Below are 27,763 nucleotides of genomic sequence, written 5' to 3' on the forward strand. Positions count from 1 at the left end.
TCGTTCTTCTTTATCTCTAATGCGTATCTACCACCTTCAGGCCACACCATGGGCTCCAAGACCACCCTGTATGTGAGAAGAAGGGCTAGGGGAGGGGAACAAGCCTTGAGGATGGTCTTGCTGGATTGAGGAGACTGCCAGCACCCACCCCAGTCACTGGATGTCCGTCACCCCAGTTCATTTCTCCATTACTCGCCGATTACACCCACGTTTTCCTACTGGCACCCATACTGCTTCAGAAAATACACATTTGTGCCCTTTTCTAAACTTATCCATAATCCCCACCCACCATTAAATGAGGCTACCTGCAGTTGATGGTACGGCTATTTTGGTTTTCTGCCAGGCACATAGAACGCACTAGATGCAATAAATGCATGTTAAAAAGGCAAAAAGATGGAAGGAAAATAATGAGAAGAGGACAAGGTTCCTACCTCCCCACCTCTCTGGGTACCATCTTTCTTCTTCCCTCGTCCATCATATCCCTCGACCATCCCTCACAGACTGGACTCCCTCTCCCCCATGGTGTCACTGGGTTCCGGTCTCATCTCTGCCACTCTCTCGAGCCAGCTGCCCTGGGCATGTTCCCCTCTCAACTCCCGATGCCCCCAAGAGCTTCGGTTTCCTCATCTGTATCGTAGGGTTATCATACCTACCTCACAGAGCTGTCGTAAGGACTAAATGAGATCAGGGCCTGCCACGGTGTGTGTTCCCATCTTCCATCCCAGGCCCTTAACCTCAGAATCCCTCCTGGCATCACGCATAGAATCGCCTCTTAGATCTGGGCTTAGAATGTGTTTCCATGGGGTTTTCTACTCGATGTACCTGAAGTCTGGTCACTTTACTCAATTATCTTTATATAAACAGATAATTCAACATAGAGAAGAATTTAGGGAGAACGAGTAGGTGATCGGCAGAGGGAGAGCAGATTGGATCCTTGCAAGCCTACCCCAAAATTCTTCCTAGCCCAGCGCAAACCTCTCATTCCCTCTGCCCCGGGAATGGAACAGTCCCGTGTATCAAGTGGCTTCCCAAACCTCATCTCAGAGACGTCTATGAAATTATAAGGAATACTAATTCCCTGAATTTATACGACATCTTAAAAGGATACTAATGCAAATTGGAAATGGGCAAAGGTGAAAATGGCACAGAAGTCCCCCCCAACTGATAATGTGTGGCTACTTGGCCAGGGGCAACCACCCCTTGCTCTGTTTGAAGAACTGGGAATGGCTTGTGCTGGGCAGGGTGGAGAGAGGAGATGGGCTCTGAAATGACAGCTGAGCCAGGTCCAATCAACACGACACAATGGCTTGACACAAGTTGGGCTGTCACCAGCTGAATGAAGTTACCCATCCTGGTGGCCACCGTTCGAACAGGTCACCAGGCAAACTTGAGCCTTTGACTTGTGCCTCTGCCCGTAACTCGAAAGCTCCCCATGCATCCTGTGGCATCTCCAGACGCCAGCTCTCCCACAAGACTCCCGCCGGCACTTCCCTCTCCCTCTTCCCCTGACCACACAGCCCTTGGAGACAGGATCTCATATTTGGGTTTTATTTTATTTCACAATAAAATAACATGCTGAAACAGGAAAATGGGGATCGAGTACATCATTCACATCTAGAAAACCAGCTCCAGGTGTCAACAATAAATAAATATTTAAACAGGGAGGAGTTCCTGACAGGCGCTAAGAGGTTCCCAGCATGTTCAAGAGGTAGAGTCCAGTGGAGAGGGAGAGAGTCAGGCCGCCAGCTCCTGTTGAGATTCTCCAGTAGAGGCAAACTCAAATGACAATAAATAACAATAGCAACAATACGACAACAGCAATAAAAATAATGTGCCATGACCATGGTCACAAAACCAACAATATGTTAGACTTAAATAATTGTCTCCTGGAGGAGCTCATAGCGCAGAGAGAACAGTGTGGATTTTCCTGGGGCACAAGGGAGCTGCCCGGTTAATTCACCTCCCCAGCCTGGGCCCAGGCAGAAGTCCCACCACGGAATGTGTGCTCAGTGATGCCCTGAGGTGACAAGCTGGTTCTGATTGCCCCCAGTCCTGCTCTTCCCAGCTTCTACGGTCTGTCCAAGTTCATTGAGGTTCCTGCCTCATTTCTCCCGACACCCCAGTGAGTGTACCTCACATCCACAGGAAAGAAACACGAGGCTCCCCTTCCATCCTGGGGGATCGCTTTTTCCCTGTTCTCAGACCCACAAAAATAAAAGATGAGCTTGATTTAAAGAGGATTTTCTGGAACTGCCAAGAGATTTGTTTCTCAGGACCCTTTTCTCCCTCCTTCCACCCTGCCCGGCAAAAGAGCTGGCTCACCAAGAGGCCCCATGCCCTTCTCCTGATGGGCCCCACGTTCAACAGCAGCACGGAGCTAAGAGAGGACACATCCCAGCAAGAGGTCCTCAGCGGGCCCTGCTCACAGGTGGACCCTGCTGCACACACAGGGTCGGGGCACCTGCAAGAGGCCACCAAGGGCACCAAGGTTCATTTCACGTGAGCAAGATGGCCTCTTTTCAGGGCTCTCTACTGATCTGCAAAGGGGCTGGAAGGCCAGTATTTGAGGTAAAAATCTCATCTGGGGAAAGCATCACCTTGGCTCTCTGGCCTTGACAAGACTGCCAGGCTGGACACAGGAGTGTTGAGAAATGCAAGCCAGGGAACCCCCGGGCAGCCCAGAGGCAGGTGAAGAGGACGGGATGGGAAGGTTCCACATCCATGGTTCCCCGTGCGCCCAGGACGGTCTGGGAATTAGGAAACCAGGATGTGTCCCCCGATGGACAGGCAGAGCGGCTAACCTGGTTGTCTTTCCCTCACTCATTTTCAAGTTTCCCTTTATCCACAAGTTTCCCAAAGCACCCTGGAATATCCCTTGCCCCGCTGAGAGTGGCCAGAGCCGATGCTGACTCTTGCACCATCTTTCTTTTCCCCCAGAGAGTCACACACAACCGTCCTCTTCAGCCCTTGGGCGCAGGTCCTAGAAGTGGCGGAACCCTCTCACGCACGGATTTCAGTCCCGCAGTGTCTGGAGGAGAGGGTGTCACCGGGTGGGCTTTTTCCCTTCGCTGTCCTCTCTGGCTTTGCAGAACCCGCCCCCCGCACGGGGGCGGCGCCTCGGCTATGGGCGACCCAACCTCTCTGCCCGGCTGGCCCCCTCTCAGCCCGGAGGCTCAGGTATGCGAGGGCTCGGACAGGGAGGCGGAGGCGGCCGCGGCTTGGGCAGCTAGGTCCCGATAAGCTGGGGACTTCAGGAAGCGCGGGTACGAGTCCTTCTCCATCAGGGTGCGCGTCTTCCCCTGAGCCACGTCGAAGCACATGGCCGTGGGCGTCTGCAGGTTCGTCCTGGTCAGCTCCCTGGTCTCGTGGTCTATGTTCACCTGTGGGAAGGACGGCAAGTACGTGGGTGCGCGGGTGTCAGGGCACGGGGTGGCAGGGGCAGGAGGCCAGCAGGCGCGGGAGGACTGGCACGTGGGGCAGTGGAAGGCGCACTGGATTCCGAACACGGAACCGGGGGTCTGCAGAGTTGACCATCAACGGGCTTTTCAACTCCGGGCCTGTCCCCACCTCTGATCCAGTGACTGTCCTCCAGTCTCTCAGAATGACCCAGGATATGTTGAGAATGGGTACAAATCCAACCTCTTTTCACCCATTCCACTGTTAACAACCCGGGTTCAAGTCACCATCACCTCTCTCCTAGACTAGTGCCAGCGCCTGCTACCTGGTGTCTCTCTTGTCTCCCCCTAACCCCGGGGTCTATTCTCCACCCAGCAGTAGAGCGAGCCTTTTAAAACCCAAGTCAGTTTGCTAGCAGCTCTGTTGTTTCCCGTCACTCAGAGGAAAAGCCCAAGTGTGCGATGAGCCCACACGGCCACCTGGGCCGGCACCTGGCCATCTGCCACCTGTGTGACATCATCTCCCACTCTCTCTCCCTCACTGTCTGCTCCACATGGGCCCACTTGCTGGTCTGTGATCACAAAAGGCACGCTCTGGTCTTTGCACTTTCCGTTTCCTGTGTTAGAATGTTCTTTCCTCCTTTTCAGGTCTCTGTTCACATGTCACCTTATCAAACAGCCCATCCCTCACTTCCCTTTATAAATCGGAAAGACCTCACATCCTCCCACCCCGTACTCTGGTATTCCCTTCCATATCCTGCTTTGTTTTTATCAGAGCACAGATCATTCCCTGACAATATTTACTTAATTGGTTATTGTCATCTTCTCCCACTGGGGTAGAGACTTTTTGTTCACTGCCATATCCTCAATGTCTATAATAGTGCCTTGCATGTAACTGATGCTCAACAAATCTTCATGGAATAAATAAAAGTGCTCAGAAAATATAATATTGTACGGATACAAAAGCAAGGCATTACTACGCTCTCTCCACAAGGTGGCGCCATATTCTCTATCAAACACAGTGGAGGCGTGGGGGGAAGGTTAAAAGGTTCACAGACCACAGACCTGAGGCAGGTCAGCCAGGGGACTGAGCCAGGTTATCCTATGATGACCTGTCTCCCCAGTTGTGTAAGTGTTTTGAGCTCTAAAAAGGGCTTAGTTTATAGAAGTGCATATGGACAGAAGCCAAAAAAACACCTGCCAACCCCTCCGGTCCCACTGGTGAGTATGAGGGTAACAGCAGACAGGGGTGGCCCGGAGCCTGGCTTTTATAGTCTGCAGCCTCCTGTGCCAAATGAGGCCACTCTATTTCTAAACTTGGCCCTTTCCTTGCTGGCCCCCCACCATCCCCAATTCTCAGTGGGGAAGGAGCAGGCAGGGTCTGCAGGATCCCTGGAATATGTCACGGCTCTGACCTCTTTGGGGGCTTCACTGCAGATGAATTCCTCAAAGATCCTGTGAGCCCGGGAGGCCAGCTTGGTAGCTGACCGGAGCTTCTTGAACTCCTCACAGGCCAGCCAGAACTCCAGGTTCTCCTCGCTGAACTCTGTCTTCAGGAAGGCGTGGAAGGCGGCCACTCCATCTGGGGTTGCAGGGAGAGAGGAAGAGACAGGTCAGACAGCGGGGACAGCCAGCCGGGAAGAAAAGAAGAAAAGACAGCAATTGTAGTTAATGGTTCTATTTTTAGGATGTAATTTTCTCCAACAAGGACCTGCCTTTGTATTCTGAATAGAGGCTGGCACACTAGGGGATCATTATTATTATTACTACTACTACTATTTTGCCCACGCTTTCAGCATCCTCAGGCTGACTCCACGGCACATGGGTACACATGTGCCATCCACAGACACACACAACAGGGTCCCACTCACTTTTACTGCTCAGCAGCAAGTCAAATGACTCTCTCCACCCCAGCACATCTTCTGAGAAGTTTCTGCTAAAAAAAAAAAAAAGGCAGGATTTTAATTTAAAAAAAAAATCAACAAACTACCGCACAGCACAAATCCTAGCCAGAACGCTGATGGAAGTTGTATAATTCACGCAATTGTATAATTGGATAATTATTGGAGCTGATGCCTCAAACTCTTGGTTGGGATTCAGGGAAATAGTTGGGTTTTCTAGAGGACAAGCTCAGTAACCAGAAACCAAAGCAGGGACCTTCTGGCCCTCAGTAAATATCTCAGACTGTGTCTTCGCTGTCCAAAATTCTTTCTATTCCCCTGACTCTCAGAGCTTGTTTTGTATACTTTCTCAAGGAAATAAGGGTCTTATGAATAGAGATTATGTCTACCCAGAACCCCAGAGCCTAACGCAGCACCTGGCACAGTTGATGGTCAGTATAAAAGGGCTTCCAGGTAAAGTGCATGTCAGTGGAAGTAGCCACTAATTTAAAACCCTCCAGTGGCCTTGGACCCTGCCCTAGCCCTGCTTGCATGTGCAATGACATCTTCAGGTGCGGGAGTCTGGTAACTAGACGTTCAGGCCCTGGGTATGCTCATTTGTTGGTGGAATTAGAAGCCTGGAGCCATCCACCCAGTCACCCATGAGCCAGGCAGCCAAAGCAGACCAGCTATGACCAGCTCCATTACAATCTCTAGGAAGAGGTCACCAACGTCCACGCTGGCATGTCCTAATTTCTCCTGGTGTTTTCCTTCTCAGGACTCCTTTCCTAAATCTGGCTCCCTCCCTCTAGGGGCCCTAGGCTGTTCAGCAGGACTTACCCCTCTTTGCTGTGTTTACTGTCCCACTCGAACTTGCCAACACTCCCAGTACCGGAGCCCAGTTCTGACTTGTGAAGAAAGATCCCCAGCCGTGTCTTGAACTCTTTGGCTCTGGAAGACAAAGCACGAGCTTGTGAGGATTCTCCATTCGCTCGGCCAGGGCAGAGAGATTGATGAGGTCCCAGAAGAGCTCAGGTTAGTGTCACTCAAATTCCAGCCTTGGGGTTCCTGGGAACCCGTAACTGTTCCCAGGGCCTAAACGTTGCCTCTCTCAGCGGTATCATGAACCCAGAAACAATGAAAGCAATATTTAAGCTGTGCCTCGGTAGGTCTTATACTTTCTGGGTCTACAGTACAGCACACATGGGCTTTTTCCCACTTAAGTCACACTGATCCATCTTTGTGCCTGTTGATTAGCAGAAGGCAGTTCAGCACTCTCTTACACTTGTCACAAATATTTCTGGAGCTGTGTGGAAGCTGATTTCTGCCTTCATCTTTACTTTTTCTTTCCCAGCTCCAGCAAGGATTGGAGTGGGTGAGTAGCTCCCTGGGAAGCGGGCACATCCCTCACTGGGGGGGCTGCTGAAAAACACTTCCCTGCCTTTCCAGGGCCAGAGGAGGCCATGCCCCTAGACCTATGACTTAGAATGAAAACCAAGTGCTTAAGAAACCGGGGAAGACTCAGTTCTGCCTGGTGATGCCACCGTGGTTTTCCTGAAGCTGGGTCACCTGAGTAGAACTGCCACTTGTCAGAGGATGGGGCATGGCAGTAAGCAGTGGTCCCCCTGCTTCCCTTTGCTTTGCCTTCTCCATTCTCGTCGCCCATCCTTCTCTAAGACTCTAAGGGAGGCATCTGAGAACGTGGAACCAAGTTGACCTCTGCCTCTCGTCACTTGCGTCCCATTCTCCAGCCCACCCAGGTCTGCAAGCCTGCCACCGCTGCACTCCCTAAGGTTGGTGGGACTTCTTCTTCTTCCTCCAGGCAGCTGGACAAGCTGCTCTTACCTCTCCAGGCAGGTGGTGGGGAAGGCGGCCAGGGTCCGGCACATGGCTGCGGGTGCAGGGCAGCACGTCGTGTGGAGGATGGTGACGGGCTCCAGAGGGCACCGCAGGGCGCGAGGAGGCAGAGCAGCGGCGGCCAGCGCCTGTCTGCGAAGATTGGGTTTACTCAACTGCTTGCGCCGAGGCAGCGGCTTTTATTGCCTTGGAGGGGGCGGGGCGGGGCTGCGCGCCGCCGACCAATCGGAGAGCGATACTGAGCGCGGGCGAAGGCGCAGGAGGGGCCTGGAGCTCGACGGGGCGGGGCGCCCGGGGCGCCCTGCCGGGGATGCGCCGCTACCCTCGTGCAACCTTCACACCGCGGGGGTGCTCACGGGGCTAACCCCCTCCTCCGGGCGGACACCGGCGTGCCGAGGGAGAAGCGGCAGAGAAGTCACACGGAGATGAGAAGCGCACACCCAGGTGTAGTAGGGGGGAAAAAAAAAACACCTTCTGCCGCTAGTAAAAGCAGGGAACCAACTCAGCGGTGCCAGGAGGATTGGTGTTGGGGTGCCTCCTCGGGGAGGCACGCATGGTGTCGAGCACAGCCTGAGCCTGAGTCTGTTGGGTCCTGCAGGACCGGAGCACAGGATGCAAGCCAGGCAGGAGAGCATCATGGTTACACTGATTACTTCCATTTACTGTGCTCCTAGCCAAATGGCCACGGGTCAACTAAGTAAGCCCTTTGTCATCATCACCTCCATTTTATAGATGAAGAAACTGAGTCAGAACGTTAGAGAGACTTGCCCAAGATCAGAGTTAGAAATAGCAGACAAGGGGTGGGGGTGGTGGCTGGCTTTATTGAGCATCTACTATGTACTTTTTTACTAAGACTCGGGTTAAATAACTTGCTCAAAGTCACACAGTAAGTGTTTTGCCAGAAGTCAAATATGAATGTACCATGCTTTTTCACTGCCCCTCAGCAGATTAGAATCCCAACACCTCCGGAACTAATGAATGATCCTGCCCTTAAGCAGTTGCTAGCTAGTTCGGCGTCCTCATCTCTGAGATAAAGGTAATAAATGCCCTGCCTCTCTCCTCACTTTCCCATAAAGGCGTCAGAGCCTCCGCATTGCCCCTCACTTCCCTTTGGGATTGCTGTTAAGAGGCTGCACTTGAGGTTAAGAGTGTGCCATCTAGGGATAGGTTTCTCAGTTTCAAATCTGGGCTCCACCATTTACTGATGGGAGACTTTAGGCGAGTTTCTCAACCTTTCCATGCCTCCGTTTCCTTGTCTCTAACACGAAAACATGATGCGCTTATTTCATAAAGTTGTTGTGAGAACTAAAGAAATTTAATTCTTAGTTTGAATTCCCCAGGAGACGGGAAACTCAGTTTCTGGGAGGCAGAGACTTGCTGGGGAGAGTTCTGGGAACTAAGAGGGTGTGAGGGAAGCAGGGTTGGGCAGAGGGAGGGAACGAATGCCCGAAGCTGGTCCCAGGGGATACTCTGGAGTGGGGTGACCCAGTCCCGCAGTGAAGCAAGGGGCCGGGCCTTTGAATCCCACATCAACGATTCATTGGACGGCCAAATTTTAGACGAGGCAATTCCCTCTGTCAAGGGCAACTCCCAGCGAGAGACGGCTGTGAGCCTACAGCCTCCAGCACCCCGGGGGATGAGGACCTGGTCCCAAACGCAGATCTGGGAGACACACCACAGCACCTGCAGCCACACCTGGAAGGTGCTTGGGACAGGGCTCAGCTCGTAGTCAGCCCTCAGTCAACCTTCGCTCTCAGGTTTACTTAGTAGGGTTACAGGGGTTGCTAGGCAATAAGGCAAAGTAGCAAGTTTTTTCTGTGACTCTCGGAGTTTACGTGTTTATTTCATGAGAGGCATTGAAGAGTTGCTATTCCTCAGCAGGGCCTGGAAGTAAGGGTCGGAAACCAGAGGCGAAGAGGTTCCACCTGACAGAGCCCAGTGAGAAGTCCCAGAAAAGCTGGTCAGGGAAGGAAAGGGGAAAACCACAGAGGGGAAGAGGGGAGGAAGGCCTGTGAGAGAGCCGTTGAGGCACTGCTATAGGAAAAGAGGCCCAAATCAGAACAATATGGGGGGTCTTTTGTCAGAGCAGATTCCCTTGTTAAGCCAGGGCCTGCAGAAGATGATCCAGTTAGTCAAAACCTAATGCTCTCTGAAGCCAGAGCTGAACCCTCCCCAGCCCCCCGGGTGGTTAGTGGGTTGGTCAGTGGAACACAGGGACAGGCGAGGCAGCAGCTCACGCACTGGCAGCACCATCTTAGATGCCGCTTCCCACCTGCGCCCCGTCTCGCGCACCTTGGCTCTTGTTCTACTTTTCTCACAAGTCCAGGCTGGACCGGTGTGGGGCAGGGCGATGGGCAAGGGTTGGGAGGGGGGCAACGGAAAGATGCCTTTCTGAACGTTTGCTTCTCAGCACAGCCCTTGGTCCACACGATGACGCAGCCCACCCGGCAGCATTGGCAAGCCCTTCTGCTGGAGGAGTTGGTCAGCTGGGATGAGGGCTGTTTTGTCACCTGCTGCTGCTCTGGCCCCAGTGCATATGCTTTTATTATGCAGCTGCCGAATGGGGACGTGGGTGGTGTCTGAGACAGCTTTTCTCCAAGCAATAAAGGCAAGTTTATGGACGGATTGAACCCCCGGTCTTACCCTCAGTAGTACCACGTTGGAATCAGCCTGGACGTGGCCACATGACAACAATAATAGTGATTAGGCAGAAAGCCTCCTCAAACCTTCCTGTCCTTTCTGCCTTCCCTGTGAATAGGCCAGAGGAGCTTTTAAATTTCCATTCTGCAGACAACAAAACGGCAGTACTAAAGGCACTTAGTTAAGTGCACTGGAGCTGAAAACAGCTGAACCCTGGGCCCAATCTCCAGATTCCTGAGCTAGTACTTTTTCATTTGACAAAGAAAGCGAAAGAGACAAAGGAATTGATGCATGGTGCGCAGATGGGCAAATCCAAGAGCACAAAGCTCCCTGCTCAAGATGAAGAGCCCTCTCCGAGTTCAACCTGCCTCCCGGTTGCCATGGTTACCTCTTCAGTTTCCAGGCAGAAACTTTTTGAAGTTCACGGTTTATCCCAAATTCTCTTCCCAGCAGGTAAATCGGTTCATGTCTGCAATTGCAGTAATGACTCAACAGTTGCTGTCAATCCGGCAAGCTGAGCTCGCCTGTGAATCGTACTGGCTTTGACAGAACCTGATCTCATTTTTGCCCAGCGCTCCCAGTGCAGCTGTGCTCTCTTTAGTGGAGAGTATGGGGACACAGCTCTGCAGCCTGGGTCATCTGGGGTCAGGATTCAACATCCCACAGTATCCTAGCCACATTGCCTTCCATCTCCTTCAGCCCCTCTGACCCCCCAGGACCACTCTTTCCACAGAGACTGAGGTCTAGACAGGACCTTTGTCTGCTGAAAACAGTTAGAGGAAATGAAAATACTGGCTCGACTTTGGCACAGACGATCCCCACAGTGGTCAGGACCTTCCAAAGTCAGTCATCAATCTACTAATAAATATTTATTAAGAATTTACTATGGGGCTTCCCTGGTGGTGCAGTGGTTAAGAATCCGCCTGCCAATGCAGGGGACACGGGTTCGATCTCTGGTCCGGGAAGATCCCACATGCCACGGAGCAACTAAGCCCCTGCACCACAGCTACTGAGCCTGTGCTCTGGAGCCCGCGAGCCACAACGGCTGAGCCCATGCACCTAGAGCCCGTGCTCCGCAACAAGAGAAGCTACCGCAATGAGAAGCCCGCGCACCTCAACCAAGAGTAGCCCCCCGCTCGTCGCAACTAGAGAAGCCCACGTGCAGCAACGAAGACCCAACGCAAACATAAATAAATAAATAAATAAAAGAAACATGACTCCAAAAAAGAGAATTAAAAAAAAAAAAAAAAAGAATGTACTATGTTCCCAAGTTGATGGGGAAACAACAGCTTTTAAGGCTCTTCTCTGACTGTAATGGCCTTATATTTCCTTCCAGCTGAGGAAACAGAACTACCAGAGGGGAGAGGGAGAGGTGATAGGAAATTATTGCCTGGTGTTGCAACAAGTGTCCAGGAAAGGGAGAGATCAGAGAGCATTGGCAGTGTTTAAAAAAAAAAAAAAAAAAAAAAACAGGAGTGAGAGAGGTTTGAGCACCATGCAAGGTCAGAATATGCAGGGCATGTGGGAGGAAGCATGCCTCAGGTGGGACAAACAACTAGGAAAAGCCTGTCGTAGTTTGGGGGTACAGCAAAGATGCACAAAGATTTAGGAATTCCTTACATACAGGCAGAGGCGCTTAAGCTGGCAGTGTGCACACTTGGATACCACTTTTAGGTTTAGAAGCACAAAAACAGCAGGGGCAGCACATATCCTAAGACGTCTGCATGAGAAGAGAGAGATCGCCTCCAGCAGATGTGAAATAGACAGTCTCTGGGGGTCAGTTCCCTGCTGCATCATGACAAGAACTGTGGGTATTCTCCCCTCCTGGGCAGGGGAAGTTGACAGAGTTCAGCCTGGGTGCAAGAAACGACTGTTTTCCCCTGATTATCCTTTAGGGCATTGGGTGCAGCTCACTTTGATGGCTGTGCTACTCATCTCTGATTTCTCCTCTTCCCTCCCCTCCTTCCCTCTGAGCAGAGTTTTGAGGGGATGGGAGGCCTGCTTCTCTCTACCCAACTGGACCAATGGACCCCTAGGCTCCAAGGAGGGCAGTCCCAGCCACTTGGGAGAGGCTGAAACTCTTCAGCAGCACCCATGGCTAGTAGGATCATGTCTAGTCTCCTCTACATGGCACCTAAGGCTCTAACCAACTGATCTCACATCCTTCACCTCACGCCCTAACACCCAGCCAACCTCAGCAGCTGCAGGTTACCCCAGGCATCATGCTGCCTGCACCTACAAGCCCTGAGCATGAGGTTCTCTAGGCCTGAAGGACCCTCCAATCCCAGTCCTACTCATTTTAAAAGATATTTTCAATAAACTAATTTATATATATTGAGATATAGTTTGCATATAATGAATGCACAGATCTTAAGTATACAGCTCGATGAGTTTTGACAAATGTAGACATCCATGTAACCATGGCATACACCATGCCAGCTTGCTGGGTGGCATTTTAATCAAGAGCCAATCAAGCTACGGAATACTTCTGTCACCCTAGAAAACTTCACGCTCCTTCCAACCAACCTCCCACCCCACCCCACCCCCCATCAGAGGCAACCACTAGTCTGAGTCCTAGAACCATAGGACTCACGTTGAATCCTGAGTTTGTTTTCTACTTATTTTTGAGGCCTGGCGCAAGTGCTCTCTCATCCCTGGAACTTGTTCCTGCCTATGTTACCCTGAACTCACAATTGATTCCCAATCTGTTTGCTCTGTGAGCTCCTGCAGGGCAGGGACCATTGCCTTGGTCCTCTTTTTATCTTCAGCCCCTAGCACCATGCCCAGTTTGGTGTGTATTCTATAAATGTTGGCTGGCAGGCTGGCTTCTGCTTCAACACAAATCATAATAGCTAAGAACACTAACTGTGTGCCATGCTCTGTTCTGTGTGCTATTTTCCCCTGAATTACCTTTCAGTTCTCACAATTACCCCATAAGGCGGGTGCTATCTTGTCCTCATTTTACATTTGAGTAAACTCTGGCAGAGACTGGTTAAGTAACTTGCCTGTGATCACACAGCTAGTGAGTGGTCAAGCTGGGTTTTGATCTCAGTCCAATTCCAGAGCCTGTGTTGCTAACATAACACCATGCCAGTTTGCTGTATGGTGTTTTCTAGAACTCAGAGTTTGCTCACTACGAGAAGAACGAAGCACAAGCTTGGGAAGGACGTTACACCTCATCCTCTGTTTTCTGTAGTTTTCTTTCCTGTATCCCCCCGACCCCGACCCCTCTTCTTTGCTCACCCCATCCCTCTGCGGCCATTCACATTTCCCACTTTCTGTCTTTGCCCTCAGCTGTGTCTCATCACTGGCTCTGGACTTGTCCGCTTCTTCTGTCTCTTGTGTATGCAATTCCCGCATGTGGCTGCCGAGAGCTCCTTTCTCTGCTAAAATCCCTTGGTGAACATCTGGGCTTTTATTATCTTTTCAGGAAAACTCAATTCAGCTGCTTTGCCACGCCTCCCTTCCCAGCTGTGCTTCCCGAGCCCTCTTTGCTCATAGAGGATCCTGGTTCCCACCTTGGAAAGAGCCCTGGGGCAGCTTTCAAGGGAGGCAGAGCTCCAGTTCCCAAAGCCTTTGGGATGTGTGGGACCCCGGAAACCTTTGTTCCTCTTCATCCTCCTGCTGGTAGATGGAGCCTCTGGGGTTAATGCTTTCTCCGCTGCATGCGGGCCGTGGCCCTTCACAGGCCCTGTGCTTGGTGTTTTGTGGTCTCCCCCATGCAGGTGGGCTTGCCTGCCTGGCCGTGATGGTCTGCTTTACCCCACACCCCAACCAGACTGTCTGCCTGCCTTGAATCCTGAATTCTCCCAGTGTCCGGGGTGCCCCCTGCAGCGTGCTGCCTCAGCTTTCACCTGCATGTGCTCGCATATTGATTCATTCCCTAAAGTATCAACGAAATCAGTGGCAATAAATGAGGCCCCCCTCACCCTAATAACTGCCAATTCCAAAAGAGGAGGGTTACCTAAGTGCCCTGGGTTTCTGTCTTCTTCTTTTTCACCCTCTCTCCCCATCCCCTTTTTCACTTTTGTCACCAATGTCATTTTTCTGAGAGCATCTCACTTCTACTCACTGAGTCTTGGAAACAAAGTTTATAAAAATCTGGATTGTTCTCATTTAATAATCTTCCAAGGCCCTGAGAAGCCACGTAGAATGAATGATTAGAGGGGGCAAAAAAGTGAGGCCTGGGATTTGCAAATGACTGAAAGTTGAAATGTACATTTCCAATTCCCTGTTCTTTCCTGGACTGAGGAGTGAAGACTTTTGGATTCCAGATCTGGGACGTGAGGCAGGTACTGCCTGCCGGCTTGTGCCTCACTCCAGGCAGGAAACAAGCACTGGGGGAATCTAACAGATGCCACCCCCTGGTTGGGGAGGAGAGGGGGCTTCTGACCAACTCACTCCCTCTACCATATTCACCGGCCGGGGCAGCCACGAACACTGATAGGCAATGCTCTGGGCAAGGAGAATGCCCCCTGCTCTCTGGGAAGTAAATGGCCTAACTGAAACATTTTTACCCTCAAACCATGTGGGGGGCGGGGGGGCGGGGGCGGACAGGGGGCTGAAAGACCCTCAGAGACAGAAACCTGTGCAAGTAGCAGTTTAAGTCCCAGCCCACCCACCTTCATTTCTTAGGAAAGCTCAGCACACCAGTCCATCCCTGGTTCTAGAGACACTTAGTGTGCTCTCCTCGGTTGGAAAGCTGCCTTTGAGATGTAGGTGCTCACCTGGGCGGGTCTGAAATGGCCCCAGGGTGGCCTGGAACCTGGAATTTGTACCTAGCTCAGTGTCGGGCATAATATAGATAGTCATGAAATGTTGGATGAGGAAAGAAGGACTGCATCCCACTGGACACGGTGGATGTCATTGGAGAGCCATTGTCAGCTCAGCCTCTCCAGGCTCCTTGGGATCGCAGACACTCTTGGCTGAACTTCAACCTGATGACTTTCTGGAAGTGGGTCACAGACAGGCTGCCTTACGCAATGAAATTTATTATTATGCACCTCCCTCACATGGCCCCCACTGGGGCTGGTGGAGTCCCCCAGTGCAGGCAAACCGACACAAAGCCAGGGAAAGCCTGACACACATCAGTCATTCCAGAGCCCAGCTCGAGTTGGAAACAGGGCACCAAACACACACGGAACTGTGCCACTTCGTCCCATCTCTCTGAAGATCTTCAGTAAGGAGAGCTCCCGGCACACCTCGCTGCCTTTTCCCCTCTCCTAGGTATTCCAGAGAGGCAGGTGCTAGGGAGATGCTGTGTTTGGTAGCAAGAACAGATTTCAGCTGCTTGCAGCTGGCTAACACCTGTCCCGGCTCTAGACCTTGTCTTGGAGGAAGGGACATGCCATTTGCAGGGCCCCCATGACCCAACACTGAGCTCAGTGCCTTCCAGATGGAGAAACCGACAGTGTGGGTAAGTAATCTACCCGCAGTGACACACCCCGTGAACAGAGGTGCCAGGATTGAAACCCAGTTCTGTCCAGCAGGTCCGGACACAGGGCTGCTCAATGCGCCGTCCTCTTGCCTCTGAGCAGCATTCCCCCTGGCCCCTGGCTGCTACTTCAGGCCATTTCTCCACGCTGCCCTAGATAGGGATATGTAGGTGCTTACACAGGCCACAGACGACACACGAGGACTGCTCACACAGCAAGCCCCGGCATGTGAACGTCTCACACACGTGCAGAGATGTCAGGTCGGAGCTCCAGGAGGGGGTGGCCGTCTCCTGGGAGTTTGGGGTCTGCCCTCCTTTGAGTCACAGTCTCTGAACCCCCATTTCAATAGGGAGAGAATAGGGGCGGGTGTGGGGAGGGTTGAAGGAGGGGTGCAGAGGAAAAGCAATCTTGTAGGAAAGCAGGAGGCTTGACAAAGCATCAGCCCTAGCTGTTCCCCCGTAACAAGTTGGGAGGAAACGTGCCTCCTTGCACTGTGCCCGCAGCTCCCCGAGCGAAGGGAGGAACGTGGCCGGCTGTCTGAGCCACGGGAGGCTGGGGCCGACAGACGTGGGGTGGGAGGGAAGGGGGCGGGGGGAGCCATGGGAACAGGTGATCCTTTCACAAGCTCCCCGGCCATCAGCTCCTGACATAGCAGATGTCCTAGAAACAGGCCCAGGTGGACAGAGGGAAGAGCGCAGCGGGAAGGCTGCGTGATGTTTGGCCGAGAAAGAAATGAGCTCTGACTAATGGGCCCCGGACATCTGAGCAGGGCAGACACGCGCTGGGCTGTGTGCCTGAGCCCCGGCGAGCCACTCCCTCTCCGCTCGCCACGTGGATGTGCTGCTCCGGTGTGGGCTACGGGAGAACCTGTCGGATCCAAATCCCCAGGCTTCCCGAACCCCCGGGCGCCAGCAATGGTGATGACAATTGCTACATGAAGCGAGCATTCTCTGTGCTCCACATTTATGGTTCTTCTCTTCTCATCTCATCCTCACGCTAACCTCTGCGGAAGGTACGCCTACTATTGTGGTTTTACAGATGGGGAAACCGAGGCATAGACAGGCTAATTGGAGAAGGGACAAGAGGGCAGAGCCCTGGTTTGATACCGGGTCGTCTGACGCCAGCACGCATGCAGTGAGCCACTCGCTGTGTAGACAGTCCCCTCCTCGCCCCCCTCCAGAGTTGCAGAAAGCTCTTTCCTGCCCTGGGTTCCAAACCCTCACGTCCCCGGCTCTAAGAGGATTCGAGAGATGAATGTTTACCTTCCTCCTCTTTGAATTCAGTCTGGTCTTCCCTTCTGGGGAACAGGAACAGGGCTTTCAGCTTCCAAGGCTCAGTTCAGCAGGAGGCAGCCCTTCAATCCCGGCAGCTTCTGACCCTGGAGCCGCACTCATCACCTACAACAGCCATCCACTCTAAGAATGGTACTTTCGGGACTTCCCTGGCGGTCCAGTGGTTAAGACTTTGCCTTCCAATGCAGGGGTTGCGGGTTCAATCCCTGGTGGGAGAGCTAAGATCCCACATGCCTTGCAGCCAAAAAACCTAAACATGTTACAGAAGCAATATTGTAACAAATTCAATAAAGACTTTAAAAATGGTCCACATCAAAAAAAAAAAAAAAAAAAAAAGAATGGTACTTTCACTTATCCAACAACTACCCAGCCCTAGCCTGGAGTTTGGAATCTCACACATATGAGCTCATTTAATGCTCACTGGGAACCTGGCGGGTGGGCGGGCCTCCCTCTAGCTGGTCTCCCACCTCCGAGGCTGCCCCTCTTGTCTTCTGTCTGTCCTTCCATATAGGTGCTGCCCAAGGTTGTGCCCTGGCCAGCCTCTCTCCTTGTACTTCAGCCTCTACCAGAGTAAGTTGTTTTTGCTTCAGCCACTATCTATACACTGCTGCCTTCCCAAACCCATCTCTCTGACCCCTTCTAGCGTTCAAGACCCATATTTCCACCTGCTTATTAGGTGTCTTCATACTTAACTTGTCCAAAACTCATTCAACATGGTGTACATACCATCATGTGACTAGATGAATGGCATTGATGAATGGCAGTAAAGCATCCATTCAGTTGCTCTTGAGAGAAATCTCACTTGCCATCAATGATCCCTCACTTTCATCCCTCCTGTTTCCAATCAGCCTCTAAGTCCTGTCTACTCTCATCCAACCTCTGGACTCTCCCTTCTCCATCCTCACGACCACTGTACACCTTCTTGCATCCTAAGCCATCTTCTCACATCCTACCCATCCTCCCTACTGTGGCGCCAGATAAAGAAAAATTGGAGCGTGTCCTTACCCTCTTCAAGCCTCCAGTATCTCCCACCTCCCCCAGGGCCACACTGAAACCCTTAGCAGGACATTCCCGTTCCTCTACAGTCTGGTTCCAATCAGTTGCTCCAGGCTCCTCTTCTACCTGCTCCCCAACCCCTTCAGCTCTGGTCATGCTCCATAACCTTTCCCCCAAATGCTCCACGCCGTTCATTTGCTTTCACGTACATTGTCATTGCCATTACCTGAAATGACCTTCCCCTTTTGTCTGATAAACTCCTATTCATCTGACAAGACCCAACTCAAAATTCACCTCTCCAAATGTCCTTATTCTTCGAAGACGCATGCTGAGATGTTTAGGAGTGAGTGTTATGACATCCCTCACTGACTTCTAAATGATTCAGCTATATGCCTACATAAATGTGTATATATCTGCATATCTAGGTATCTATATCCACCTGTCTATATATCAAGAGAGAGAAAGATAATATGGCAAATGATAGCAACGGTTGAACCTAGGTGGTGGTTATAATCATCTTTCAGCTCTTCTATATGCTTGAAATTTTTCACAATTAAAAGTTGGGGGACAAGGGCCTACTGTATAGCACAGGCAACTATAGTCAATATCTTGTAATAACCTATCATGGTAAAAAATCTGAAAAAGAGTGTATATATATTCTTCATGTATATATAACTGAATCACTTTGCTGTATACCTGAAACTAGCACAACATTGTAAATCAACTATACTTCAATAAAAAAAATTTTTTAAGTTAGGGGGAAAAACCACCTCATCTGTGATTTGTCCTCATTGCCCCTAACAAAGTGTTTGTTTGTTTGTTTGTTTGTTTATTGGCTGCGCGGCTTGTGGGATCTTAGTTCCCTGAACAAGGATTAAACCTTCGCCCTCAGCAGTGAAAGCGTGGAGTCCTAACCACGGGGGTGCCAGGGAATGCCCCCCAACAAAGTGAATTACCCCTTTCATTGTGTTCCCTAAACATTCTGTGTTTGCCAACAACACAGCACTTTACTACATTTTATTGTAATTTTGCATTTAGCAACTTTCTCTTCTGCAAATTGTGAACCTGCAAAAGCACAGTAGTTGCACACAGCAGGCACACAATAACTGTTCATTTGCATGAATGAATGTCCTCTCCTGTGAGGTTGAGAAGCAATAAGCCATAGGAACAGGAAGTCTTGGGAATTACCATAGACCAGCCCCCGGGCTACGTTCTCCGTCACACGCATGCTGACAAGCACGGGAAGGCGCCTTGGCATGGGGAAAGATAATAAATGGCTGTTTACTGAATGGCAGAAAATAGTTTAAACCTCAGGAGATCTGGCCTCTGTGACCAGTTCCGTGACTAACCAGCTGTGTGACCGTGGGCAATGACCAACCTCTCTGTGCCTCTGTTTTCTCACTTGCAAACAGGGAGTTACACGGTCTGTCTTACCCAACAAATGGGGGGGAAGTGGGTGACCGGGCTCTGAGAAGTCTAAGATTTACACAAATAATGTGGTACTCTCCTCATTTCTGTTATTAAAATGAACAAGACTTTTTTGTCGTGGCCAGGACCAGTGAAGAATTCTGAGTCACTCTGTCTGGGGCTGGAGGGCGGTGCTTCGCTTCATTGAAGGATGGGAATTTCCACCCAGCTGGAAGGAATGAGCCCCTGTGGCTTGGGCCTCATCTTCTCCCACCCCCGCTTTCCCTTTCCTCTGACCAATTGACAACTTCTGGGAAACAGACAGAACTAGGAATCTTAAAATAGAGCAGCAAACATCTGGGCTCATAGCCCCATGCTCGGTTGCACCATCAGTGGACTTTGGCAGCAGACACCGAGAAATGGATGGCTCACGTGGCATCCAGCCCTCTGTGCCGGAAGAGCCAAGACCATGGAAAAAGTAACACACTAAAAAAAAAAAAAAAAAAAAAAGTAACACACTGGTTCTGGAGAAAAGCAGTCATCCAGGAATGTGATGTTTTAGTTGGCTGCCCTGCCACAGCCTGTCTGGGTGAAAGGCTCTCCCTTGATGTTCCTGTATCATCCAAGGCCTGGGGATCCCAAAAGGAGCAGCTCTTCCTGGAAGCAGTGACCGTCCCACTAGCCCCAGCAGGCTGGGGAAAGACAGTGAGAGGACTCTGAGGAAGGAGACGGCGGGCCATGACTCAGTGCTTCAGAGAAGCTTGGCTTCCCAGGCTCTGAACACCCAGGTTTGGGATGCTTATGTAACAAAACAGGGGCAGCATGAAATGCTCAAAAGAGGAGAGCACGTCGAAGACTGGGCCCTTGGTTCTGGACCCCAAATTTCAATCTGATAAACTCAGCCTAAGCCTAGGAAAGGGGTTCTCCACTGAGAGTGAAGGTTAAAGCAATGGGACAGAGATCATCAAATCCTGAAAAGCAGCTGCCTTCTTATTTGGATTTCTCCTAAGTTCATCCATGAACACTGTGTGCCGAGCACTCTTCTCATATGTGTCCTCATTTAATCCTCACAACAACTGTACACAGGAACTGTTATTATCCCTGCTTTACTGTACGGGAAGCCAAGACACACGGAGGTCTGAAATCTCACAGTGGCACTGCCATGGTTCAGACCCAGGCAGGCTGGCCCCGGCGTCTGTGGGCATAGCCAGGATGCTATGCCAAGCAGCTTCCAGGAGCCTGGCTGTGGATGGACCCCAGAGGACGGCAGATGAAGCCCTCAGGCAGCTTACATCCGGAAGGGGAAGAGAAATAAGGAACAAGCATCAAATTGGTAAAACAATGATGAACAGTGACGAAAGCAATAAAGGAAACAGAGAGCAAAGGGGGACCTACTTTAAGTAAGGTGGTCAGAAAGATGTCCTGGTCAAGTTTCTGTTGCTAAGGATGGAAATGGACTGTCTCTGACTTAAAGAGAAAAAAATTATTGAAGGGAGTTTGGGGTAGCCTACAGAATTTTCAGGGAGTCTCCGAACACAGACAAGAACAAAAGGAGGCTCGGTGGCCAAAAATCCCTCCACATAACCACTCTGATGAGCACCAACAAGGTGCCACGGCTGAAGGCTAGACGTCTCAGCCCGCTCCACAGCCAGCGCTGGAACTCCCCAGAACCCCCCTGCTGGCTCCGCTGCCCCTGGAAACCAGATGCCACGGCCACCACTAACCTCAAAGTGGAGTCTCCCCCACCCCATTTCTTTGCATCACCAGCTCCTGACTCAAGAGTCCCAGATGCGAGTACCTAACTGGCACCCTGCTGCTTCTGATGCAAAATTCCAAGCTGTGCTGGGCAGATACAGGCAGCCTCTGGCACCGGTCCAATTGCTTCTGAGTATGCAGACCTGAGCTTAGGGCTGACTATCCATCCACTCTTTATTGAAGTCCGCCCCCCTCCAAACACACTTTGGCTGATGGCAGCCTTTCTCTTTCCCCTTGATGGGATTTCAGCCTCTCTTCCAATAAAAATAATAGCTGCTAATTTGGAGTGCCTATTATATGCAAATCCTTTACAGACATCATCTCTCAGGCTTACTACCTCTTTGCAAGGTAGCTACTCACTCTCTCCATTTTTGGATGCAGAATCTAAGGCTTAGAGAGATTAGGAATCTTGTCTGGAACATGGCTGAGCCCAGATTTGAACACAGATCTGTTATGTTCACAGGAACGCACGCTGTCTCCTAGGGGGGTTGAAATTCAGGCAAAATTTTGGCACAAAAGAGATCCCTGCTGCTGAATCTCAGCCATGATCCATGGGGGGAGGGGACAGTAAACTCCATCTGGATTTAGGACCACCAAAGGCTCTCCAGCTCTTTAGCTGCTAACCACCTGTGTCTCTTCTCGACACCCCAGGACTGCAGCTGTCCCAGAATCCCATGTAGCCAAGCTCTGTGAGGCCATTTGTCAGGGATCTATGGTTTCTTCTTTGTCAAGGCAGACCTCTCCGTCCCACTGAGCCTTAGCCCACCAGGCCTCCATAAATCTTCTCTGGGGTTCTATACCTCTGGGTTTACACTGCTATGGGCAGGGCTCACTTTCAAAAAACACATATGGCCCCAAAGCTGCATGTGAGTTGCATTTTTGTGAATTGATTCTATATACTCATTGGCTTACACCATCATTTCAGAAATCATTGTTAATTTACAACTGCTCTTCAGCACATATTGACAACTGGGTATTTCAGCTTAAAGTTTCATTGCCCCCTGCCTTCATACTTTTCTTGGCAAGCAAAGATCTATGAGCCAATATTTAAATGTACCAGGGAGTACTTCCCAGAAATTCTGCTGCCAGTGTCCTCCTACATGCAGTGAGCCAAAGCCACCCCCTGCCTCTGCAGGACACCCTCCAACACTAGAAGCCATGTGGCTGACAGAGTCTTGGTGATCCGGCCTGGTGTCAGGCCTGAGCCTCTGAGGTGGGAGAGCCGAGTTCAGGACATTGGACCATGAGAGACCTCCTGGCCCCAGGAGGTCTCTCTTGGTCCAATGTGATGATATCAGTCAGTGAGAGCTCTCCCAGAGATCTCCGTCTCAATGCTAAGACCCAGCTCCACTCAACGACCAGCAAGCTCCAGTGCTGGACACCCCATGCCAAACAACTAGCAAGACAGGAACACAACCCCATCCATTAGAAGAGAGGCTGCCTAAAATCATAATAAGTTCACAGACACCCCAAAACAGACCACCGGACATGGTCCTGCCCACCATAAAGACAAGATCCAGCCTCATCCACCAGACCACAGGCACCAGTCCCCTCCACCAGGAAGCCTACACAACCCACTGAACCAACTTTACCCACTGGGGGCAGACACCAAAAACAATGGGAACGACGAACCTGCAGCCTGAGAAAAGGAGACCACAAACACAGTAAGTTAAGCAAAATGAGAAGACAGAGAAATACGCAGCAGATGAAGGAGCAAAGTAAAAACCCACCAGACCAAACAAATGAAGAGGAAATAGGCAGCTACCTGAAAAAGAATTCAGAGTAATGATAGTAAAGATGATCCAAAATCTTGGAAATAGACTGGAGAAAATACAAGAAACGTTTAACAAGGACCTAGAAGCACTAAAGAGCAAACAAACAATGATGAACAACAAAATAAATGAAATTTAAAATTCTCTAGAAGGAATCAATAGCAGAATAACTGAGGCAGAAGAACGGATAAGTGACCTGGAAGATAAAATAGTGGAAATAACTATCACAGAGCAAAATAAAGAAAAAAAGAATGAAAAGAATTGAGGACAGTCTCAGAGACCTCTGGGACAACATTAAACACACCAACATTCAAACTATAGGGGTCCCAGAAGAAGAAGAGAAAAAGAAAGGAACTGAGAAAATATTTGAAGAGATTATAGTTGAAAACTTCCCTAATATGGGAAAGGAAATAGTCAATCAAGTCCAGGAAGCGCAGAGAGTCCCATACAGGATAAATCCAAGGAGAAACACGCCAAGACACATATTAATCAAACTATCAAAAATAAATACAAAGAAAAAATATTAAAAGCAGCAAGGGAAAAGCAACAAATAACATATAAGGGAATCCCCATAAGGTTAACAGCTGATCTTTCAGCAGAAACTCTGCAAGCCAGAAGGGAGTGGCAGGACATATTTAAAGTCATGAAAGAGAAAAACCTACAACCAAGATTACTCTACCCAGCAAAGATCTCATTCAGATTCAATGGAGAAATTAAAAGCTTTACAGACAAGCGAAAGCTGAGAGAATTCAGCACCACCAAACCAGCTTTACAACAAAACCTAAAGGAACTTCTCTAGGCAGAAACACAAGAGAAGGAAAAGACCTACAATAACAAACCCAAAACAATTAAGAAAATGGTAATAGGAACATACATATTGATAATTACCTTAAATGTAAATGGATTAAATGCTCCAACCAAAAGACATAGACTGGATAAATAGATATAAAAACAAGACCCATATATATGCAGTCTACAAGAGACCCACTTCAGACCTCGGGACACATACAGACTGAAAGTGAGGGGATGTAAAAAGATATTCCATGCAAATGGAAATCAAAAGAAAGCTGGAGTAGCAATTCTCATATCAGACAAAATAGACTTTAAAATAAAGATTATTACAAAAGACAAAGAAGGACACTACATAATGATCAAGGGATCAATCCAAGAAGAAGATATAACAGTTGTAAATATTTATGCACCCAACATAGGAGCACCTCAATACATAAGGCAAATGCTAACAACCATAAAAGGGGAAATCGACAGTAGCACAATAATCGTAGGGGACTTTAACACCTCACTTTCACCAATGGACAGATCATCCAAAATGAAAATAAATAAGGACACACGAGCTTTAAATGACACATTAAACAAGTTGGGCTTAATTGATATTTATAGGACATTCCATCCCAAAACAACAGAATACACTTTCTTCTCAAGTGCTCATGGAACATTCTCCAGGATAGATCATATCTTGGGTCACAATCAAGCCTTGGTAAATTTAAGAAAACTGGAATCCTATCAAGTATCTTTTCTGACCACAACGTTATGAGACTAGATATCAATTACAGGAGAAAAACTGTAAAAGATACAAACACATGGAGGTTAAACAATACACTACTAAATACCCAAGAGATCACTGAAGAAATCAAAGGGGAAATAAAAATTACCTAGAAACAAATGACAATGAAAACACGATGATCCAAAACCTAAGGGATGCAGTAAAAGCAGTTCTAAGAGGAAAGTTTATAGCAATACAATCCTACCTCAAGAAAAAAGAAAAATCTCAAACAACCTAACCTTACATCTAAAGCAATTAAAGAAAGAAGAACAAAAAAACCCCAGAGTTAGTAAAAGGAAAGAAATCATAAAAATCTGATCAGAAATAAATGAAAAAGAAATGAAGGAAACAATAACAAAGATCAATAAAACTAAAAGCTGGTTCTTTGAGAAGATAAACAAAATTGATAAACCATTAGCCAGACTCATCAAGAAAAAAAGGGAGAAGACTCAAATCAATAGAATTAGAAATGAAAAAGGAGAAGTAACAACTGACACTGCAGAAATACAAAGGATCATGAGAGATTACTACAAGCAACTATATGCCAATAAAACGGACAACCTGGAAGAAATGGGACAAAGTCTTAGAAAAGCACAACCTTCCAAAACTGAACCAGGAAGAAATAGAAAATATAAACAGACCAATCACAAGCACTGAAGTTGAAACTGTGATTAAAAATCTTCAAACAAACGCCCAGGACCAGATGGCTTCACAGGCAAATTCTATCAAACATTTAGAGAAGAGCTAACACCCATCCTTCTCAGACTCTTCCAAAATATAGCAGAGGGAGGAACACTCCCAAACTCATTCTACGAGGCCACCATCACCCTGATACCAAAACCAGACAAAGATGTCACAAAAGAAGAAATCTACAGGCCAATATCACTGATGAACAAAGTTGCAAAAATCCTCAACAAAATACTAGCAAACAGAATCCAAGAGCACATTAAAAGGATCATCCACCATGATCAAGTGGGGTTTATCCCAGGAGTGCAAGGATTCTTCAGTATACACAAATCAATCAATGTGATACACCATATTAACAAACTGAAGGAGAAAAACCATATGATCATCTCAATAGATGCAGAAAAACCTTTTGACAAAATTCAACACCTATTTATGATAAAAACTCTCCAGAAAGTAGGCATAGAGGGAACTTACCTCAACATAATAAAGGCCATATATGACAAACCCACAGCCAACATCATTCTCAATGGTGAAAAACTGCAACCTTCTCCACTAAGATCAGGAACAAGACAAGGATATCCACTCTCACTACTATTATGCAACATAGTTTTGGGAGTTTTAGCCACAGCAATCAGAGAAAAAGAAATAAAAGGAATCCAAATTGGAAAAGAAGTAAAACTGTCACTGCTTGCAGATGACATGATACTATACATAGAGAATCCTAAATTTGCTACCAGAAAACTACTAGAGCTAATCAATGAATTTGGTAAAGTAGCAAGATACAAAATTAATGCACAAAAATCTCTTCCATTCCTGTACACTAATGATGAAAAATCTGAAAAAGATATTAAGGAAACACTCCCATTTACCACTGCAACAAAAAGAATAAAATACCTAGGTATAAACGTACTTAAGGAGATAAAAGACCCATATGCAGAAAACTATAAGACACTGATGAAAGAAATTAAAGTTGATACAAACAGATGGAGAGATAAAGCATGTTCTTGGATTGGAAGAATCAACATTGTGAAAATGACTATACTACCCAAAGCAATCTACAGATTCAATGCAATCCCTATCAAACTACCACTGACATTTTTCACAGAACTAGAACAAAAAATTTCACAATTTGTATGGAAACACAAAAGACCCCAAATAGCCAAAGCAATCTTAAGAAAGAAAAGCAGAGTTGGAGGAATCAGGCTCCCTGACTTCAGACTATACTACAAAGCTACTGTAATCAAGACAGTATGGTACTGGCACAAAAACAGAAATATAGATCAATGGAATAGGATAGAAAGCCCAGAGATAAACCCATGCACATACGGTCACCTTATCTTTGATAAAGGAGGCAAGAATATACAATGGAGAAAAGACAGCCTCTTCAATAAGTGGTGCTGGGAAAACTGGACAGCTATATGTAAAAGAATGAAATTAGAGCATTCCCTAACAACACCATACACAAAAATAAACTCAAAATGGATTAAAGACCTAAATGTAAGGCCAGACACTATCAAACTCTTAGAGAAAACTATTGGCAGAACACTCTATGACATAAATCACAGCAAGATCCTTTTTGACCCACCTCCTAGAGAAATGGAAATAAAAACAAAAATAAACAAATGGGACCTAATGAAACTTAAAAGCTTTTGCACAGCAAAGGAAACCATAAACAAGATGAAAAGACAACCCTCAGAATGCAAGAAAATATTTGCAAATGAAGCAACTGACAAAGGATTAATCTCCAAAATTTACAAGCAGCTCATGCAGCTCAATATCAAAAAAACAAACAACCCAATCCAAAAATGGGCAGAAGACCTAAATAGACATTTCTCCAAGGAAGAGGTAAAGATTGCCAACAAGCACATGAAAGAATGCACAACATCATGAATCATTAGAGAAATGCAAATCAAAACTACAATGAGGTATCACTTCACACCAGTCAGAATGGCCATCATCAAAAAATCTACAAACAATAAATGCTGGAGAGGGTGTGGAGAAAAGGGAACCCTTTTGCACTGTTGGTGGGAGTGTAAATTAATACAGCCACTATGGAGAACAATATGGAGGTTCCTTAAAAAACTAAAAATAGAATTACCATATGACCCAGCAATCCCACTACTGGGCATATACCCTGAGAAAACCATAATTCAAAAAGGGACATGTATCACAATGTTCACTGCAGCACTATTTACAATAGCCACGATGTGGAAGCAACCTAAGTGTCCATCAACAGATGAATGGATAAAGAAGATGTCGCACATATATACAATGGAATATTACTCAGCCATAAAAAGAAATGAAATTGAGTTATTTGTAGCGAGGTGGATGGACCTAGAGTCTGTCATACAGAGTGAAGTAAGTCAGAAAGAGAAAAACAAATACTGTATGCTAACACATATATATGGAATCTAAAAAAAAAAAAAATGGTTCTGAAGAACCTGGGGGCAGGACAGGAATAAAGACGCAAATGTATAGAATGGACTTGAGGACAGGGGGAGGGGGAGTGGTAAGCTGGGATGAAGTGAGAGAGTGGCATGGACATATATACTCTACCAAATGTAAAATAGCTAGTGGGAAGCAGCCACATAGCACAGGGAGATCAGCTCGGTGCTTTGTGACCACCTAAAGGGGTGGGATAGCGAGGGTGGGAGGGAGACGCAAGAGGGAGGGGATATGGGGATATACGTATACGTATAGCTGATTCACTTTGTTATACAGTAGAAACTAACACAACATTGTAAAGTAATTATAGTCCAATAAAAATGTTAAAAAATAATAATAATATAAATAAATAAATAAATGTACCAGGGAAGCTCACCATGAATGGACTTCCAACGGAAATCATCTTATAAAGTGAAAAAAAAGTGCTTTTTGATAAGAAACATCATCCCCGAAGACATTCGTGTTGTGAACTGGATTTTTTCTTCTTGGTTTTTATCCATCAGATTGCATGTATATACTTAGAGGTCTAGTAATAAATCAGTATTTTTAAAATGGGTAATTTGGTTAAATTAATTAATCTGGAGAGAGAAAGAGAGAGGCGATGAGAGTGAAATGAATTTCTTGCTCTTTTTGTTACTGGT

General features: G+C 48.1%; 1 protein-coding gene across 1 annotated transcript; it reads right to left on the reverse strand.

Annotated features, from left to right (window-relative positions):
• Positions 1-1,580: 1,580 nt before the first annotated feature.
• Positions 1,581-7,261, reverse strand: RGS16 (regulator of G protein signaling 16). The gene is made up of 5 exons (XM_059903969.1): positions 7,121-7,261; positions 6,116-6,226; positions 5,267-5,331; positions 4,811-4,977; positions 1,581-3,380 (listed from the first exon to the last, which is right to left on the reverse strand). Exons 1-5 carry the CDS (start codon positions 7,162-7,164, stop codon positions 3,174-3,176), a joined length of 594 nt encoding a protein of 197 aa, XP_059759952.1. The 5' UTR covers positions 7,165-7,261; the 3' UTR covers positions 1,581-3,173.
• Positions 7,262-27,763: the final 20,502 nt, after the last annotated feature.

The sequence above is a fragment of the Balaenoptera ricei genome, chromosome 1 (assembly GCF_028023285.1).
Source record: "Balaenoptera ricei isolate mBalRic1 chromosome 1, mBalRic1.hap2, whole genome shotgun sequence".
In the NCBI taxonomy this organism is placed as follows: domain Eukaryota; kingdom Metazoa; phylum Chordata; class Mammalia; order Artiodactyla; family Balaenopteridae; genus Balaenoptera; species Balaenoptera ricei.